The sequence below is a fragment of the Girardinichthys multiradiatus genome, chromosome 15 (assembly GCF_021462225.1).
Source record: "Girardinichthys multiradiatus isolate DD_20200921_A chromosome 15, DD_fGirMul_XY1, whole genome shotgun sequence".
Lineage (NCBI taxonomy): Eukaryota > Metazoa > Chordata > Actinopteri > Cyprinodontiformes > Goodeidae > Girardinichthys > Girardinichthys multiradiatus.
The window spans coordinates 17,689,336-17,709,280 of record NC_061808.1 but is presented as its reverse complement, the minus strand read 5'-3'; the positions used below and the strand labels follow the sequence as shown (position 1 = coordinate 17,709,280).

The 19,945-nt window shown below is 40.1% G+C and overlaps 2 protein-coding genes across 6 annotated transcripts in view; one reads left to right on the top strand and one right to left on the bottom strand.

Moving 5' to 3' along the window:
- The first annotated feature begins 202 nt into the window (after positions 1 to 202).
- Positions 203 to 18,077, top strand: LOC124881819 (N-lysine methyltransferase SMYD2-B-like). 5 transcript variants are annotated; one of them, XM_047387632.1, is made up of 12 exons: positions 203 to 430; positions 1,271 to 1,334; positions 7,411 to 7,521; positions 7,623 to 7,683; positions 8,917 to 9,041; positions 9,142 to 9,209; positions 10,110 to 10,212; positions 10,682 to 10,792; positions 13,991 to 14,111; positions 14,336 to 14,510; positions 15,559 to 15,667; positions 16,430 to 18,077. In XM_047387632.1, the coding sequence occupies exons 1-12, from the start codon at positions 261 to 263 to the stop codon at positions 16,508 to 16,510; spliced, it is 1,299 nt and encodes a 432-aa protein (XP_047243588.1). In that variant the 5' UTR covers positions 203 to 260; the 3' UTR covers positions 16,511 to 18,077. The 5 variants fall into 5 exon arrangements, with proteins under 5 accessions (XP_047243588.1, XP_047243587.1, XP_047243586.1 ...); XM_047387631.1 differs by having other exon boundaries at positions 204 to 430; positions 7,620 to 7,683; XM_047387633.1 differs by lacking the exons at positions 203 to 430; positions 1,271 to 1,334 and adding exons at positions 3,955 to 4,127; positions 7,140 to 7,208 and having other exon boundaries at positions 7,620 to 7,683.
- Positions 18,078 to 18,265: 188 nt separating this feature from the next.
- The window catches only part of LOC124881817 (tyrosine-protein phosphatase non-receptor type 14-like), a 57,210-nt gene continuing 55,530 nt past the window's right edge, over positions 18,266 to 19,945 (bottom strand). The window contains exon 20 of the mRNA XM_047387628.1: positions 18,266 to 19,827. Within this exon, the coding sequence (XP_047243584.1) occupies positions 19,699 to 19,827 (129 nt within the window). The 3' untranslated portion in view covers positions 18,266 to 19,698. The remainder of the gene's footprint in view (positions 19,828 to 19,945) is intronic.

The following is a 19,945-nucleotide window of genomic DNA, read 5'->3' as shown; positions in this document are numbered from 1 at the left end:
TTATTGTTTTATAAAATACCAGCTGAAAAAGGCCCCAAACCATGATAAATTAACTTAGGTGGAATCCTCAAAGTAACTTTGGCTGCATAAACCTGGTCCCACAGAAGGGGCACATTCAGAGCTATTATTGAAGCTTGAAAATGCAACAGTGTAGGGTGACGCCCCAGCACTTAACACCAGACAGTCTGTCACACCCTACTCCTCCTCTACCAGTCCAGGCTCACACTGAGAGTAGTTAAACCCAGCTGGGTTACAGAGCAATGACTGGCCTCATCGAGGGAATTGAGAAGTTTGACAGTCCTAGAAGGGGACGAGGTCTCAGGGTTACCAGGCCCTTCAAAGTCGGAGAACTCCTGTTTTCCAGCCCCGCATACTCATATGTGTTATCGTTCAAAGAGAAAGGCAGCTACTGCGATTTCTGCTTCAGCAGGTAAAAAAAAGTGTAACAGTTAATGCGTTCAACTAATTTATTACCATCAAGGAACAAATATAGTTAGAAATGTCTTTTTGAACCTGATTCAGTAATTGTTTGATCTAATGGAGCCACAGAAAGTGTCACAGCACAAAATCTATTTTAGTTCTGCCTGTGCCTCCTCTTTCTGAGCCATGACTACATAAATTACTTATCTGTCTGATTACCTTCTCTTCAAATAATTTCAAATCCACCACCATTGTGTTATTTTTCACTATTTTAACATGCAGATGTGACCAACTGGTGATGTCAGTCAAAGAAATGATTATTTTCATTGTTTTGCATAAAAACGATGCCCTAGAAAAGTCAAACTGGTAGATTTAATCTATCAAAGCACGTTATACATTATTTGTATATCACCCTGTCCACTAAGCAGCTCATTCAGAATGTGTGAGACAGTTTCTCAGAAATCTGGACTGCTTTGCTGTTTCTGTGTCACAGAGGCAACTGGTCCGTTCTAAGGTCTATTAATACCACAGAATGTTTAAAAGCTCTTCTGCAGGCCAGCAGCAACTGCTCGCTCTTGTCCATGAGGCACAACATTTCAAAGTTTGTAGTACACAGACTTATTGAAGTCAAATACTGTGACACAACAAGATGCATCCAAACATATAACTGAGTAGAGATTCATTGGCTTTATTCAAGTGATTGTTGAACTGAAAACTGTGAACAAACAATATCTGATGTGTGATTTAGTAATAGATCAACAAATCATTTTGTTTGGCTGTATGACAGTGTTTAATCACTCTTTTTAAATGTTATATTGGATGTAAAGTCTGATAAAGCTTTCTGTCATAGGAAAGAAGGCTTGGCAAGATGTGGGAAGTGCAAGAAAGGTTTTTACTGCAATGCAAAGTGCCAGGTAGGAAACACTGGGACACAGTGGGTGATACAACAGATAAAATAAATACTAAATACACATCCAATTTTCTAAGTAAATGTATTTCTAAAAGTGCAACTGACATAAAATTGTCACCAGATGTTGGTAACAACCCACCCAGAATTCTACAAAAGCCTTTGTTTGGGCTTGATGATGCCGTCTGTATGGGATAACAAGTCACATGGATTGCTCAGGTGGGATTTTGGACCATCTTCCACAGAAACAATCATCAAATGGCATCCGTTGGCCTTTTATATGAACTCTCAGCTTCAATTCTTTCTATGATTTTCTATAGCACTTAGTTTATGTGATTGGCTTGGCTGATGTAGCAGCTTCATTTTTATCCTGGTATATGGCATCAGATTTTAATCAAGGATGTGTCGGTACATTGGTCCATTCATCCTTCCTACAATGATTTGAAGTCTGAAAAAGCAGTCCCAGACCATTACAGGTCCTTCTCAAAATATTAGCATATTGTGATAAAGTTCATTATTTTCCATAATGTCATGATGAAAATTTAACATTCATATATTTTAGATTCATTGCACACTAACTGAAATATTTCAGGTCTTTTATTGTCTTAATACGGATGATTTTGGCATACAGCTCATGAAAACCCAAAATTCCTATCTCACAAAATTAGCATATCATTAAAAGGGTCTCTAAACGAGCTATGAACCTAATCATCTGAATCAACGAGTTAACTCTAAACACCTGCAAAAGATTCCTGAGGCCTTTAAAACTCCCAGCCTGGTTCATCACTCAAAACCCCAATCATGGGTAAGACTGCCGACCTGACTGCTGTCCAGAAGGCCACTATTGACACCCTCAAGCAAGAGGGTAAGACACAGAAAGAAATTTCTGAACGAATAGGCTGTTCCCAGAGTTCTGTATCAAGGCACCTCAGTGGGAAGTCTGTTGGAAGGAAAAAGTGTGGCAGAAAACGCTGCACAACGAGAAGAGGTGACCGGACCCTGAGGAAGATTGTGGAGAAGGGCCGATTCCAGACCTTGGGGGACCTGCGGAAGCAGTGGACTGAGTCTGGAGTAGAAACATCCAGAGCCACCGTGCACAGGCGTGTGCAGGAAATGGGCTACAGGTGCCGCATTCCCCAGGTCAAGCCACTTTTGAACCAGAAACAGCAGCAGAAGCGCCTGACCTGGGCTACAGAGAAGCAGCACTGGACTGTTGCTCAGTGGTCCAAAGTACTTTTTTCGGATGAAAGCAAATTCTGCACGTCATTCGGAAATCAAGGTGCCAGAGTCTGGAGGAAGACTGGGGAGAAGGAAATGCCAAAATGCCAGAAGTCCAGTGTCAAGTACCCACAGTCAGTGATGGTCTGGGGTGCCGTGTCAGCTGCTGGTGTTGGTCCACTGTGATTTATCAAGGGCAGGGTCAATGCAGCTAGCTATCAGGAGATTTTGGAGCACTTCATGCTTCCATCTGCTGAAAAGCTTTATGGAGATGAAGATTTCATTTTTCAGCACGACCTGGCACCTGCTCACAGTGCCAAAACCACTGGTAAATGGTTTACTGACCATGGTATCACTGTGCTCAATTGGCCTGCCAACTCTCCTGACCTGAACCCCATAGAGAATCTGTGGGATATTGTGAAGAGAACGTTGAGAGACTCAAGACCCAACACTCTGGATGAGCTAAAGGCCGCTATCGAAACATCCTGGGCCTCCATAAGACCTCAGCAGTGCCACAGGCTGATTGCCTCCATGCCACGCCGCATTGAAGCAGTCATTTCTGCAAAAGGATTCCCGACCAAGTATTGAGTGCATAACTGTACATGATTATTTGAAGGTTGACGTTGTTTGTATTAAAAACACTTTTCTTTTATTGGTCGGATGAAATATGCTAATTTTGTGAGATATGAATTTTGGGTTTTCATGAGCTGTATGCCAAAATCATCCGTATTAAGACAATAAAAGACCTGAAATATTTCAGTTAGTGTGCAATGAATCTAAAATATATGAATGTTAAATTTTCATCATTACATTATAGAAAATAATTAACTTTATCACAATATGCTAATATTTTGAGAAGGACCTGTATGTTCCTAACATTGCTGTGGATATGGTGTTTCCAGTTTTGGTGTCATCTTACTAGACTGTATTCCACCAGTATTTCACTGGCTTCTCTACATGTTGTTCAGCAAACTTTAAACGCTATACAATATAGGAGGCAGTTGAGTCTTTCGTTGAATGTATTACTTCATGTTTTCTTTGAAACCATTGTACCTGCTAATTCCAGGGCTGTCTAGAGCTCCACATGTGGTCCTTGGCTTTCGAGCAACTCTTCCAATAATTCTTTGCACTCCTCTGTCGGAAATCTTGCAGGGAGCACCTGCTTGTGGCCGGATTATGGTGCAATGACTTTGACATCAACAGTGTTCGATTGAATCTTAAGAAATTCTTCTGTAATCAATGCCATCAATATGTTTCGCAACAATAAGGTTGTGAAGGCATTGTGGGAGCTCCTTGGTTTTTGCCCATCATGAGACGTTTCATGTGAGACACCTTGCTAATGAGATACCTTTTTACAGCCCATCATTTGGGACTGGACCAGCTCATATCAGTTTGCACTAAGTGGCAGGATTACTTTCAGCTGGTGTCAGGACTTCTCATAGGTTTTTCCACCTCCCTTTCTTCATGTATTCGATCCTTTTTCCAGGTGTCCTTCCATTTTACTACATGTAACTTAATTTATGGATATCTATGGTTTGATCTCTTTGCATTTCTGGACTGGATGGGCTGTTACCAATATCTGGTAAGAATGTAATTTAATTTCAGTTGCACAGTTGATGTGCTCAATACTATGGGGTGTGCCACTGAAATCTTTTTATTTTCTGGATCTGTGAAATGTCTTTGCAGTATGTTTTCATATGGAGTCATATTAGGACATTTAATTCTAATGATGCACAGAATCACTTTGGACAGTTGTTCAAATAGCATGTTATGTTTTGTATGTTGAGATTAGGACAGAAAACAGGTGATGGAAAACAACTCTTTGTCTGAAGTGAAATATTGTAGCACAGACATGTCCCAAAGCTGCATCAGCTCTCCACTACTTTTTATCCTGTACACTAATAAATGTGGAAGCAGGCAGCCCAATAATCTGTCATAAAATTTTCAGCTAACACTATTATTATAAGCCTGTTGCACATTGATGATTGTCCTTCTGTGTATCTCAGTGAGATTGCAACTTTCAAACCTTGGTGTGATCATCACCAACTTATGCTGAATACCAGTAAAACAAAAAATATGATCTTTGATCCTAGAGCTTTGAGAGCTAATGACCATGTGATAATTAACAAAAAATGTTATTGAACAAGTGCACACCTTTAAATACCTTGGTATCATCATGTGCAACACTTTTTGCTGGACTTAGGCTGTCTGGTTGCTTTAGGGTGTCTTATGTGTAATGTTTTTCTCAGTAAACATATGTCTAATATTTCTGTCGACATGAAATTCTTACCAGCGGTCAGTAACAACCCAAGAAATCAAAGCCAATTAGTCCCCAATATACTTATGAGTAAAACTTGCAATGACGCAGGTAATAATTATTGAAGACACACACATAAATATATTAAATATTCCTGCTCCAGGCTTCACTGTGGGTGTGGCATTTTTGAAGTCATGTGCAGATCCATTCTTCCTTCAATGATTTCCAAAGAGTTCAGCCTTGGTATCATTTGACCAGACTTCTCCCAGTACTTTGCTGCAAGCAGCCACTATCATATGGGTAGTCAGACCTCCAGCATCACCACCAGGAATAAGATGACTAACAAACATTGTCATATTTTGTAGCCTTAAAATTAAAGGTTTTTCTTTCAACTTATTTATTTTTCATTTCCCATTTACTTATATTTGTTAGCCTCTTCGAAAACCAGAATCAAATTTTTTAGAGGGACCTATTTCAGAATCAGAATCACAATCAGAATCAGAAAAGCTTTATTGCCAAGTACGTTTTTGGACATACAAGGAATTTGTTTTGGCGTAGTCGGTGCAATACAGTACAAATTAAACAGTATAAACATATCTACAATATAATATAAATATATGTGCACAGTTTTAAGTGAGTGAGAGTAAATATAGAGCAGTATAAGATGCAAGAGCAATACAACAGTGCAGGTGATCATTGTGCAAGTATGGCAGTGCAAGTAAAGCAGGGGTCCATGCTGAGCGTTAATGTAACGCATAGAGTTACAGGTTACAGGTGTCCTGTCAGCAAAAAAAAGGGGGGGGAAGGGAGAGTGTCAGGGTGGTTTCCGGGCTTTGTTAACCAGGCTGGTGGCAGATGGGAAAAAACTGTTCTTGTGGCGTGAGGTTTTGGTCCGGATGGACCGCAGCCTCCTGCCAGAGGGGAGAGTCTCAAAGAGTCTGTGACCGGGGTGGGAGGGATCAGCCAGAATCTTCCCTGCCCGCTTCAGGGTCCTGGAGGTGTACAGTTCCTGAAGCGACAGTAGACTGCAGCCAATCACCTTCTCAGCAGACCGAATGACACGCTGCAGCCTGCCCTTATTCTTGGCTGTAGCAGCGGCGTACCAGATGGTGATGGAGGAGGTGAGGATGGACTCAATGATGGCTGTGTAGAAGTGCACCATCATAGTCTTTGGCAGGTTGAATTTCTTCAGCTGCCGCTGATGAGGGAGCTGATGTTTGGCTCCCACTTGAGATCCTGGGAGATGATGGTTCCCAGGAAGCGGAAAGATTCCACAGTGTCAATTGTGGAGTCACAGAGGGTGATGGGGGCAGGTGGGGCTGGGTTCTGCCTGAAGTCCACAACCATCTCTACTGTCTTTAGAGCATTGAGCTCAAGGTTGTTCTGGCTGCACCAGTCCAACAGATGGTCCACCTCCCATCTGTACGCAGACTCGTCACCATCAGAGATGAGTCCGATCAGGGTGGTGTCGTCCGCAAACATCAGAAGCTTGACAGACTGGTGACTGGAGGTGCAGCTGTTGGTGTACAGGGAGAAGAGCAGAGGAGAGAGAACACAGCCTTGGGGGGAACCGGTGCTGATGGTCAGGGAGTCAGAGACGTGCTTCCCCAGCCTCACGCGCTGCTTCCTGTCAGACAGGAAGTCAGTGATCCACCTGCAGGTGGAGTCGGGCACACTCAGCTGGGAGAGCTTCTCCTGTAGCGGAACTGGAACGATGGTGTTGAAGGCAGAGCTGAAATCCACAAACAGGATCCTGGCGTAGGTTCCTGTGGAGTCCAGGTGCCGGAGGATGAAGTGAAGGGCTAGGTTGACTGCATCATCTACAGACCTGTTGGCTCTGTAGGCAAACTGCAGGGGGTCCAGGAGGGGGTCGGTGATGTCTTTTAGGTGTGAGAGCACAAGGCGCTCAAAGGACTTCATCACCACAGAGGTCAGGGCGACGGGTCTGAAGTCATTAAGCCCTGTGGTCCTTGGCTTCTTGGGAACAGGGACGATGGTGGAGGACTTGAAGCAGGCTGGCACATGACATGTCTCCAGTGAGGTGTTAAAAATATCTGTGAAGACTGGAGACAGCTGATCAGCAACGGCTTTAAAACACAGTTGAACACCAAGAAACAACTATTCCTCAAATAAACTTCCAAGTGTGTTTGAAAGCTGGAGAGTTTTAGGTGTTGCTGTTGAGGGGTCAGCATAGTAGAGGGACTTTCTACCCAGCTCTGATGGGATAGATGAAGCGTTGAGGGTTGAGACGTCCTGAGACCACAAGTTGTGGCTACACTGTTAACAAGATATAAAAGAAGACTGACAACAATCCAAGTATTAATTTATATTTTATAGTGCTCCAGTGATATATCTGCATTGGATGAGGATGTCCAGTTGCCCAAAGAATACAGTGTGCAGTAATTGGTGAGAGGTTTACTTTTTGTTATGAATATTAAAGCACTGTGAGACACTGTGCCTCAATTTCAGACACCTGGCAGATTAATAAAGTCGAAATTATTATTATTATTTATAATACCAAGACATGCACCAACCCTGGGTAACTAAAACATAGAAACTTCCTGAAACTTTTTCTGTATTGACTGATTTGGTGTGTTTTTATGTGAAGAAAGGAGACTGGTCTATGCACAAGCTGGAGTGTTCAGCTATGAATGCATTTGGAGAGAACTGGTGCCCGTCAGAGACAACCCGCCTGGTGGCTCGAATCCTGGCTAAGAAGGTTGGCCTCTACATAAACAAACATGTATTTCTAAAACCTTAAAAACTGCATACTTTGGTTCCTGAAGTAAATTTATGTTAAATGTGCTGATCCCAAAGCAGAAAATGGTGAAAGAACGATGTGTTTCAGAGAAGATGTTGCTGATTGAAGAGCTGCAGTCACGTGAGTAAATACTCTTTTTATTACATAATGACAAAGGGCTTAATTGTGGTTGATTGTAACAAGATCTTTACTTTTATGTGTGACTTTTATGAAAGACTATGTTCTTTAGATGTGTGCCTATAGTTGAAAAGTTTGCTAAAATAGTATTCTCTGTGTCAAACTGTGATACCTTTTGTATTTTGTATAGAACGCCTTTCTCATTTAATGGTTTTTTTTCATGTTTATGTCTATTTACGTTATACGTAGATTCTCACAGAAAGCATCAAAACTGTCAATGAACACATACGCATTATGTGGCAAACAAAAAATTGTAAAAGAACTTTAACTATGTTATATTTTAGATTCCTTAAAGTAGTCGCCCTTTGCTGTGATGACTGAAATATTAACCTTTGGCCACCTCTCAATCCTCTGGGAAGTTCTTCCAAGACTCTTTGGGAAACTATTTCAGGTGACCACCTCATGAAGCTCATGGAGAGAATACTAAGAGAGCAAAGCAGTAATCAAAGCAAAGGGTGGCTATTTGGAAGACTCTAAAATATAAAAATGTTTGGAGTTATTTCACACTTTTTTGTTTAATACACAATTCCATGTGTGTTCATTAATAGTTTTGTTGCCTTTGGTGAGAATCTATAATTTAAATAGTCATGAATATAAAGAGACCCATTAAGGGAGAAAGTGTATCTAAAACGTTCGACCAGTTTTGTATGTATTAGATAGATATTTTGTATAGCTATAGATTGAACCAAAGAAATATGAAAGATGGTTTTGTACCACATTTTGTCTTGTTACAACCACAAACTTGTGAGTTTCAATGGGATGTTATGCGATAGATGAACATAAGGTAGTTGAGTAGCTGAAAGATCACAAAACATGGCTTTCAAAGGTTTTTAAAATGAAATATCCGATGTGTAGTTGTACTTTTGATCCAGCTCCTTTCATTCACATACCCTAAAATAACCAGAAAATGTAATTGCCTATAGAAGTAACCTAGTTATTTAACAATCTAGCAGAGCCTGTGATATTTTGCAAAGAAGAATAGACAAATATGACAAAATGTGGTAAAGTTCAATGGGCATAAGAACCTTTACTGGGCACGGTACAAGAAAACCAACATTCCTCTGAAAAGCTACAGGTAGTACATGTAAAACAAGTAAATATGTTTTTTAATTAGGCTGAACAGGGCATTTGGTTGTGATGAATGTAAATGTTAAAATATTTCCCTGATTGAAACAGATCTAGAGGATGAAGACAATGAAAAAAGAGAGAGGACCGAGGCTGACATTGCTGGACTCCATCGATTTTACCCCAAACATTTGGAGGTGCCTGACCAAAAAGACTTGTTCACACTCTTTTCCCAGGTACCACAAAGACATATTTATTTCTTCTGTTTCATTGGTTTAGGTGAGTAGCTTGCATCTTTCTTATTTTTCATCTTTTCCAATGGTCTGTGTTTAACAGGTTGCCTGTAATGGTTTTACAATGGAAGATGATGAACTTTCCCACATTGGTACTGCGGTCTATCCAGAGTAAGAAGGAAGACTCATAATATAATAAAAACCCATGAAAAAGAACACAAAGGGAAACATGAAATGGTTTATTACAGAGGCTGTGAATTGGATACATTGGGCCAGATTAAAACCACTGCATGATCTTGAAGAAAAATGTAACATCATTGAATTGAAATTTGTAAAATCTAACATCAGTATAAAAGAAATTATAACTGTACTGCATTCTTAGTACACAGCGCATGTTTTTCCTTTCAGCTTTCTTGGCCATCCAAAAAAATATATATACTCCCACATGTATCACCTCTGCACAAGGATTGTTTTTCACAATCTGCAGAGTTTCACTATAACTTCAGTTTCAGCCTTTTGTGGAGGAGAAAACAATATCTGCTTGTCAGCAGCATGAGGGGATGCAGCACATCACTGGACATGTCATGTTTTGTCACAATTTCAACCTGGTCCTAGGTATGCATGTCTTGATGAGTGCAACTAGAAGTCACCACAACTATTTTCACCACAAAACTGTTTTCTAGAAGCTATGAACCACTGCTTTCACTTTTTCCTCCTACGCCCACCACCACCTCCGCTAAATAAAATGCCTGGGGTTCTTATTGAGTTATAACATTATGCGTTAGAACAGCAGCCGTTTTTTTTTTTTTTTTGGTTTTTGTTTTTGTTTATTTAAAAAAATAAAAAACAAGAACAGGAACAGCAGCCATTTGAACTCACAGCTTCCTTTGGTCTCAGAGTAACTTGTTTATGTGCAATTTGGAGGTGTATGTGCTTCTTCCCAGCCAGGGGCCTCTTTACTAAGTTTAGAAAAATAGATGTTATTACTCAATCATATTTTTGGCAAACATCTTCTATTTTATCAAATTTAAGGAAGCAAAGCATTTATTTACACTCTGTTTCCTCCCACAGTGTGGCACTTATAAACCACAGCTGTCTTCCTACCGTCATAGTCACATATAACGGCACGTCGGCTGAAGTCCGGGCGGTACAGGACATGAAGCTTGGAGATGAAGTGAGGAAAAGACATGCCTGCCATTAGAAGGGGTCGGATCCTGTCCTAGTTTTGGTTTAAGTGTGTGGAAGATGAAGAAGTGCTTGCTCTTATAAAGGCATATAGTTTCTGAACTGCATTGCAGACTTATATTGAAGGAAGCACGTGGATCAATTGAAAAGCTGCCCAATGATCATGATGATTTTACATTTTTACTTGTAAGATTTTACTTGTAATTCTTGTAAGATTTGTCAAACAATGACAATCAGTAAGATCTCTGATTGACTTTTAGCTCAGTAATTTGCTTATCTGTCCATTTTTCAACAAGTAAGGGTAGAAGATGTCTGTGTCTACAATATGTCTACAAACATGGTTCTGCAGAACCTGAATCATGTATTTAAAAAGGCTAAAGATCAGGAGAATATTCAGAGAGTACAATAGTTAGCTGGGATTCCCTCATGAGGGAAATGTGTGTGTGGTACATTTCTAGGTTCTCATCAGCTACATAGACCTCCTTTATCCAACAGATGATCGTAATAACAGGCTGAGGGAGTGCTATTACTTCACCTGTGACTGCTTGGAATGCAAAACCAAGTCCAAAGTAAGACCCAAAGAAAAGTAAATGCAAAATCAAATTTCAGCTTCCTCCACATTTGTTGGCACCCCTGGTAGTGATCTGTTAAAATCCTTAAAATACATTTATAAACCTTTAATGCAATATCATTCTCAGAATCAGAATCAGAATCAGAATCAGAAAAGCTTTATTGCCAAGTACGTTTTTGGACATACAAGGAATTTGTTTTGGCGTAGTCGGTGCAATACAATACAAATTAAACAGTACAAACATATCTACAATATAATATAAATATAAGTGCACAGTTTTAAGTGAGTGAGAGTAAATATAGAGCAGTATAAGATGCAAGAGCAATACAACAGTGCAGGTGATCATTGTGCAAGTAAAGCAGTGCAAGTAAAGCAGTGCAAGTAAAGCAGTGCAAGTAAGCAGGAGTCCAAGCTGAGCGTTAATGTAACGCATAGAGTTACAGGTTACAGGTGTCCTGTCAGCAAAAAAAGGGGGGGGTGTGGGGGAAAGGGGGAATGTCAGGGTGGTTTCCGGGCTTTGTTAACCAGGCTGGTGGCAGATGGGGAAAAAACTGTTCTTGTGGCGTGAGGTTTTGGTCCGGATGGACCGCAGCCTCCTGCCAGAGGGGAGAGTCTCAAAGAGTCTGTGACCGGGGTGGGAGGGATCAGCCAGAATCTTCCCTGCCCGCTTCAGGGTCCTGGAGGTGTACAGTTCCTGGAGCGACAGTAGACTGCAGCCAATCACCTTCTCAGCAGACCGAATGACACGCTGCAGCCTGCCCTTATCCTTGGCTGTAGCAGCGGCGTACCAGATGGTGATGGAGGAGGTGAGGATGGACTCAATGATGGCTGTGTAGAAGTGCACCATCATAGTCTTTGGCAGGTTGAATTTCTTCAGCTGCCGCAGGAAGAACATCCTCTGCTGGGCTTTCTTGATGAGGGAGCTGATGTTTGGCTCCCACTTGAGATCCTGGGAGATGATGGTTCCCAGGAAGCGGAAAGATTCCACAGTGTCAATTGTGGAGTCACAGAGGGTGATGGGGGCAGGTGGGGCTGGGTTCTGCCTGAAGTTCACAACCATCTCCACTGTCTTTAGAGCGTTGAGCTCAAGGCTGTTCTGGCTGCACCAGTCCAACAGATGGTCCACTTCCCATCTGTACGCGGACTCGTCACCATCAGAGATGAGTCCGATCAGGGTGGTGTCGTCCGCAAACTTCAGAAGCTTGACAGACTGGTGACTGGAGGTGCAGCTGTTGGTGTACAGGGAGAAGAGCAGAGGAGAGAGAACACAGCCTTGGGGGGAACCGGTGCTGATGGTCAGGGAGTCAGAGATGTGCTTCCCCAGCCTCACGCGCTGCTTCCTGTCAGACAGGAAGTCAGTGATCCACCTGCAGGTGGAGTCGGGCACACTCAGCTGGGAGAGCTTCTCCTGGAGCAGAGCTGGGACGATGGTGTTGAAGGCAGAGCTGAAATCCACAAACAGGATCCTGGCATAGGTTCCTGTGGAGTCCAGGTGCCGGAGGATGAAGTGAAGGGCTAGGTTGACTGCATCATCTACAGACCTGTTGGCTCTGTAGGCAAACTGCAGGGGGTCCAGGAGGGGGTCGGTGATGTCTTTTAGGTGTGAGAGCACAAGGCGCTCAAAGGACTTCATCACCACAGAGGTCAGGGCGACGGGTCTGAAGTCATTAAGCCCTGTGGTCCTTGGCTTCTTGGGAACAGGGACGATGGTGGAGGACTTGAAGCAGGCTGGCACATGACATGTCTCCAGTGAGGTGTTAAAAATGTCTGTGAAGACTGGAGACAGCTGATCAGCGCAGTGCTTCAGGCTGGCTGGTGAGACAGAATCCGGACCAGCAGCTTTCCGGGGGTTCTGTCTCCTGAAGAGTTTGTTGACGTCCCTCTCCTGGATGGAAAGAGCCGTCCTCGGTGTGGGTAGGGGGCTGGTGGGGGTTGGAGGTGCCAAGGCCCCTCTTGAGGTTGGGGAGGTGGGGGTGGTGGATTGTGGCTGCAGCTGTTGGGGGGCGTCGTGGGAGATGGTTGCAGGACTGTCCCTTTGTCTTTCAAAGCGGCAGTAGAACTCGTTCAGGTCGTTGGCGAGGCGTCGGTCGTTGATGGAGTGGGGGGCTTTCGGCTTGTAGTTGGTGATTTGCTTGAGCCCTTTCCAGACAGACGCAGAGTCGTTGGCTGAGAACTGGATTTGGAGCTTCTCAGAGTACAGTCATTTGGCCTCTTTCACTGCCTTGCCAAACTTGTACTTGGCCTCTCTGTATATGTCTTTGTCCCCACTCCTGAAGGCCTCTTCCTTATCCAGTCTTAACCTTCTGAGTTTAGCTGTGAACCAGGGTTTGTCGTTGTTGTAACTCACCCTGGTGCATGATGGTACACAGCTGTCCTCACAGAAGCTGATGTAGGAAGTCACAGCCTCTGTGTACTCGTCCAGACTGTTGGTAGTAGTCCTGAACACATCCCAGTCTGTACAGCCTAAACACGCCTGGAGATTCTCCACAGCCTCACTGCTCCACTTCCTTGTCGTCCTCACAACAGGTTTGCAGAGCTTTAGTTTCTGCCTGTATGCAGGAATCAGGTGGACCATGATGTGGTCGGATTGGCCCAGTGCAGCACGTGGGACGGCGTGATAAGCGTCTCTGATGGTGGTGTAACAAAAATGTGTTTTTTCTAACTGCTTCTCAACCAGTTCAGCGTCTCCTTCCTTTTTCTGTTTTGCAGAACAGGGCTGTTTAGTTAATCAGATTTTATTTCCATCTTCTTATTTCCATATTCTATCTAACTAACAACTTTGCTGCATACTTTAAAAATGTTACTACTATTACCACCCTTCTTATGGTTCATAGTGTTAAAATAAACATGGACTTGTCACAGTTCCAGCTGATTTAAACCTCTTAATTACTAGGGAAGTACATGTTCTCCTGTCTTACCCATTTTGAAGAGTTAGTAACAAAATTAGGCCTCTGCGCCTTGTGTTGATACCCAGTTAAAACAGGAAGTTAAAGATTGGTAAGCAAAAGCTCCTGGACACGCCAACTAACTTAAAATATATATATTAGAAAAATGTTAAATGTTAATGTTTAATTTATTTTATTAGACTAGTTAGGGGTGCTAACAATGTGGAGGGCACTGTAAAAGGATGTCTTTTGTGCCTTGTTAATTATATAAAGATTTTCTGGCATGTTTCATCTTCTTTCTTTATTCAAAGGATAAGGCAAAGCTGAAACTTCGTAAGCAGAGAGACCCAATCGAGCCACATGTGGTCAACAACATGATCTGCTATGCCAGGAACACTGTCAGGGAATTCCGGGCCTTTAAGCATGTCAAAAATATCTTGAAGTGCTAAATAACAGTATTATCTTTTAAGTTTTAAAAGTTATTTTTAATGTTGTGCATCTTTAGACTTACTGCGTGAGTCATTATCTTATCTCCTTGATGATATTTACAAAGTACTGATTAACATTTGCTTTTGAAATGGCAACGAGACAGAAACTCTTAAAGCCTATGAAGCATCAGCTCAGCTTTTGTAAATGCATCCTTGACTCAGTAGCACCTCCTAGTGAGCTGCTGGAGATGTGTGAGCAGAGCTTGGAGAAAATGGGAGCTGTCTTTGATGACTCCAATGTCTACATGCTCCACATGATGTACCAGGCCATGGGGGTTTGCATTTACATGCAGGATGCAGATGGAGCTATCAGATACGGCGAGAAGATCCTCAAACCCTACAGGTACCAAGGAACAAAAAACACACACTGTGACGCTGATCAGATACTACAGATTGTGGTACGCAGATTAGTACAGTTTTGTTCAACCTATATTGTTGTCTTATTTAAAAATATAAATGATAGTAAATTAATTCTACAAATTAAAAATAAACCATTTACCTCGAGGGGTCCTTTTTTTTCATATTCAACAGCTTACATTGTCTAGGAAAAGCATGCATACCTTTTGAACTTTTTTACATTTTGTTACATTGCAACCTCAAACCTTCGTGTATCTCATTGGGATCCTATGTGATAGAACAACACAAACTGGCTGAAGGAAAATGACGCATAGTTTTAAAACATTTTACAATTTAAAATGCAAAAAGTGTTGCACAGATTTATTTTTAATCCCCATTAAATGTTTGTTGAATAACATTTGGCCTGTACCAGTTTTGCACATCTGTAGGCTGAAATTTTGGAAAATCATGTATATTGTACCATTCACTTCTCAGCTACTTTGTGTTGATCTACTAAATCAAATCCAAATAAAAAAAAACTTGAATTTGTCTTACTCTAATAAATGTGGAAAAATGTAGACGCGTATGATTACTTTTGAAGGGCACTGTAAAGCAGTTAGTTTTCAACTGCTTTTACTCTTTGCTTCACAGTATTGTGTTTATTTGAGCTCTCAAAATGTAAGTAGAATACTATAAGTAGGCTTTTAAGGTGGATGGAGGAGGGGTGTTTGTGATTTGGTTTATTCTTCATTATAAAAATGGTTTAAAAATGATTGTGTACCTTTTTTATTTTGACCTGATTTTATGTATCTGAGAAAATGTGCATACACATATACTTTTAAGTTTAATCAAAATGTTTAGATGAACGTAGAATTTTTAAAACCTAAATTTAGGGATTTTTGTTTTAATGTATATTATTTCCAGTTGTTATCTGGCCCTACCTGTCTTTTGAGTATTTTGTTTTTCATCATATCTGTAAAAATGTTAAAAGGTAATATAATTTAGCTTATTTAATAATTTCTGTAAACTTTCTGTACATGGTCTCTCTAATGCAGTAAGCTGTATCCGCCCTACTCGTTGAATGTGTCCTCCATGTATCTGAAGATGGGAAGAATCTACATGACAATGGAGAGGCACTCAGAGGGCATCAGTGCTCTCAAGAAGGTAGCTTGCTAAGCTTTTATATCAACTGTATACACTGTAATGGTGTGTGTGTGTGTGTGTGTGTGTGTTGTTTTCTCTTAATAGGAGAATGAATTAAATGGTAAATGCAATGTTTGCACAAAGCAATGTTAAGTTTGACAGGGTATTTTCATTTAGATTTAATCATCTGTAGTCTTTTTAGTTTACTCGATTTGAAATTTGTTTGAATTAATGTAGGTTGAACAAAATTTTTGGTTGCAAAGTATTGTACATGAAACACTTTGTAAAATGTCCTAATTTTGTCAGCAAATTCAATTCAATTCAATTCAAAGATACTTTATTGATCCCCGAGGGGAAATTAGAGCTTTTTCCATAAAGGTCTGCATCTAGCTTCAGAAGCTCCACTAGAAACCTCTCTGCCAGGGAAGATTAGGTCTCATTGGCTAGGTTTTTTACTCGCCTCGCCTCCCATGTGACTAAAAGTAGATTTAATTGGATTTTTTTCTACCTTCACTGTTTTTATCCCATTTTTATTTATTGAAGTAAGTTTATACGAGTATTTGAATGGTTTATGCCTAATTGTTTGACTGGAGAAAGAGGGTTGTTCACGAGAACTATGATCATAATGTTTTGTCAAAAGAAAAGGTTTGGGAAATCAACCCAACAGTGGGTGACCCTGCAGAACTTAAATATCACAAGCTTTATATAGGTCAACATCTCTGGGGAAATGATGTGAATTACTTTAAATACATGATAAATTAACTATACTTTTTTATTGAACAGGCAATGGCTGTAATGGAGGTGGCTCATGGAAAGAATCACCCTTTCCTCAGAGAATTGCGTAAAGAGATTGGACAAAAGTGAAGACAACTTTGTGACTGGTTTGGTCCCAGATTTTTCTTTGCTCGTGAAAAAAGCCGAAGAATTTTTTTATTTTCAAAATAAATTTTGTTTCATGCAGCTATTTAAAGTGTAGTAGTAAGCCATTTTAAGGATCTTAAGGAGTGAAATTGTTTTTAACACACTGATTTTAGAGTGAAACTGTTCACAAATGTGCTTAATATTAAAGCCCTTCAACCACAAGGAGGTCTTCCAAGTTGCACTGTCAGTCCAAGTCAGTTGAGACTTTTAATCAGTAGCAGTTTTTCATTTTAGCTACGCTGGCAATTTCCCATGGACACATTAGAAGGGGAGGCACACATGCGGCATGTTTAATTATAATGCGCATTGTTTTAATTGTAAATGGGTTAAGGGTGAATGTTCTGCGGATGCAGGACTTCAGAGATGTGTGTGGGACACAACTGTGGTTAGAATTAGGGGGCAAAAGGGAGCACTCGCCCAGGGTGGCAATCATGCATGAACCACCACAGCTTCTTATGATCAGAACATTTAAGGCAACACATATTGCAAAAACTTTCAACTTTTTCATTTTATGTTAATTTTACTGTTTAAATTGTTTTCTTGTAACTTTCCAAGAAACATTTATTCTCAGTTTCTAATGTATAGTTTTGGGTAATTTGTCTTTGTTTTTAGTTTAACACCACTAGCATGATATATTTATGTTTTACATTTGCAGTTTGACCATTTTAAGCAAAAATCTGTTTATGTAGAATTGATACTATCGGCTCAAAATAAGTGCAGACATTCTGCAGATCTGAGGATGTTTGGCACAACCTGAAATGTGACGTTCAATGTGAGGTTTTGGGTCATCCTGATGTGCTCCACACTTTTTTTTTTTCAGATGAAACACTTTAAAAAAAAATCTTCATTCCTTTAAAACAGAGTATTAATCTGTGATGAAAAATTGTTTAAACATCAATATCAGTAGGTCAAAGTAGTAAATAATAAAGTAATAAGTAACATTTAATAAAGGTGCTTCAATCACATCCATGTCTACAACTGAATAAAATGAAGCACCTAAGCTTCTACAGAAATTTGTGAAATGATGGGTGGCTTCCAGAAGCTTAATGAAATTAAGTGTGGTACCTTGATAAGATGCCACCTCCGCAGTCAATCCATCTGTAAAATTTCCTCACTACCACAGAAATCACCTCTTGTCAGCAGCCAGTTGATACACACCTCCAAACCCTATTCAGATTAGATTATTTTAAGAACAATGTTCACATAGCTTCATGGAATGGGTTTCCATGGCTACGCAGCTGCATCCAAACCCTACATCCCCATGTGCAATACAAAGCATACGATGCAGCGTTGTAAAGGATGCTGCTACTGGAGCACTGGAGACATGTTCTCAAAGAGAAAAATCACCCGTCTGTGATAATCCAGGAGAATGGTATGTGCCTGACTGCTTTTTACTGAATGTAAAGTTATGCTGCAGGGATGTTTTTAAAATAAAATGCCAAACTTTAACATATCCACTAAATATGACATACATGTAATATGCTATTAAAGCAATTGGATTTAATCTACACTTCTTGACAGTTTGAGATGTTTTATTTAACTTTCACCTGTTAATATCAAGCCCTGTACATGGTTAAAAGCCCAAGTTTAAAAGCCTCAGCATTTCTTTCTTCTTAGTAGGAATTAGGTTGTTAATAAATCAGAGAATCTCTAAAACTCACAATCTTACAAAGCAACAGTTTAATTCAACCCTCAGTCTTAAAGAAAATAAGGCTTTTATTGCATAATAAGCAAGTACAACAGTTTCATACATGTCTGGGGGTGGGAAAACAAAACTGAATGCACTCAAAATGCATATACAAAAACATATGTACATATAATTTGAAGCATATTTTGGAGTTTTTTGCCAAAACAAAAGAGAACGGAAGGTGGAGCAAAAATTAAATATAAAAACAAACTGTGGAATGCCGCGTGGAAAATACTGTTGAATAGCAAAGGAGTGCAACAAAAACTCTTGAATGCCATAATTTTATAAAGCTTATACATATCTGAGAACATATACTAAAATATATACACAGAAATGTAAAAATGCATGCATTGTTTATGTTTCTGTATTTTAAGCTTACCAAGTTAATAAAAGGAAACTATATAAAACATTTTGACATGACCGTTATGTAGAGTAATGGTGGACATGGTTGGCTTAGTTACAGTTCAGAAAAACAGAAACATATGGGTTAAAGGTATATTTTAGGGTTTTATTAGTTTTATTTTTTTAGTGCTTTCTTTCTCTTGGCAAGATGTTTTATGCCTCTTATTCTTTTCAGAAGCTACTAATTAAATATCAATTTATATATTTGTTTTTTGAACAAATCAATAAATTCCATTACAGTAAGGCACTGTTGCAAAACCATCAATTATCTTCTATTTAAGCACTATACATTTTTGAAATGTATTAAAAAACATATATATTATTTCTGAAATGTACTTGTGTTTGTATAAGCTTAGTACAAAATGTCTTAACTGGCAAATCTCCACATGAAAACTGAAGAGGTATCAGGAACATTTCACAAAAGGTAGAATAAAAAAAGGTTAAGATGAGTTAGGAACAGTATGCCTGCCTGTGAGTGGCGAAGTGAAGGTGACCACAGTCTTCATAGAAATAAATAAAAACATTTATTACAATGTGGAAGTCAATATTTGCTGCATTAATTAATATTATGTTAAAAACAAATTAACATTGATGCTCAATTTGGCAAACAAGTAAAAAACGTAGTTTAGAGTAGTAACACTGCTGCCACCTACTGTTCATACAGCATATTGCAGGTTCTAACACTGGCTTTTAAAATCATTTTAAAAACTTGTAGCAGGTAGAAAATCTCCCACATTCACACTGGCAGCAACAAGCTGCCGGTTCACCTGACCTGCATGGAGACAATACATTTACATGTATGTTCAAGATGCAACAGAAATGAAGAGCTAAATCTGAAAACAATATGGAGAAGTGGTTAATTTTTTTTACACTTTTTGACAAGAGTTTCCAAAATCCACTCAAATGTACACAAACTGCTAAGCAGAAAGCTGAGTCTGTATCTTCTCCTCAAAATCTTTCTGGATCTAACCTGGAAGTACCGTTCTCATTACCTAGTGGCATCATGCCACTTCCTGTAAGACTGGACATTGTGAGGTCCAGCTCAGATGAGGCGGGAGTTCTTAAGGAACTGGATGAGAACCTGGTAGACAAACTTGTACTGGGAGATGGTCTGCACCATCAGCATCCTCTGCTGCCTCAGCTCTGACAACATGGTGGGAACCTCCACTGGCTAGAAGGAAACAAAGAGGAAGAAGATAGAAAAAAGATACATAAGAGGCACATTCATTCTCCTGATGTTCCTCTTGTATTTTAAACGTTTCTTTGATTCATACACAAGTCCTGAAAAC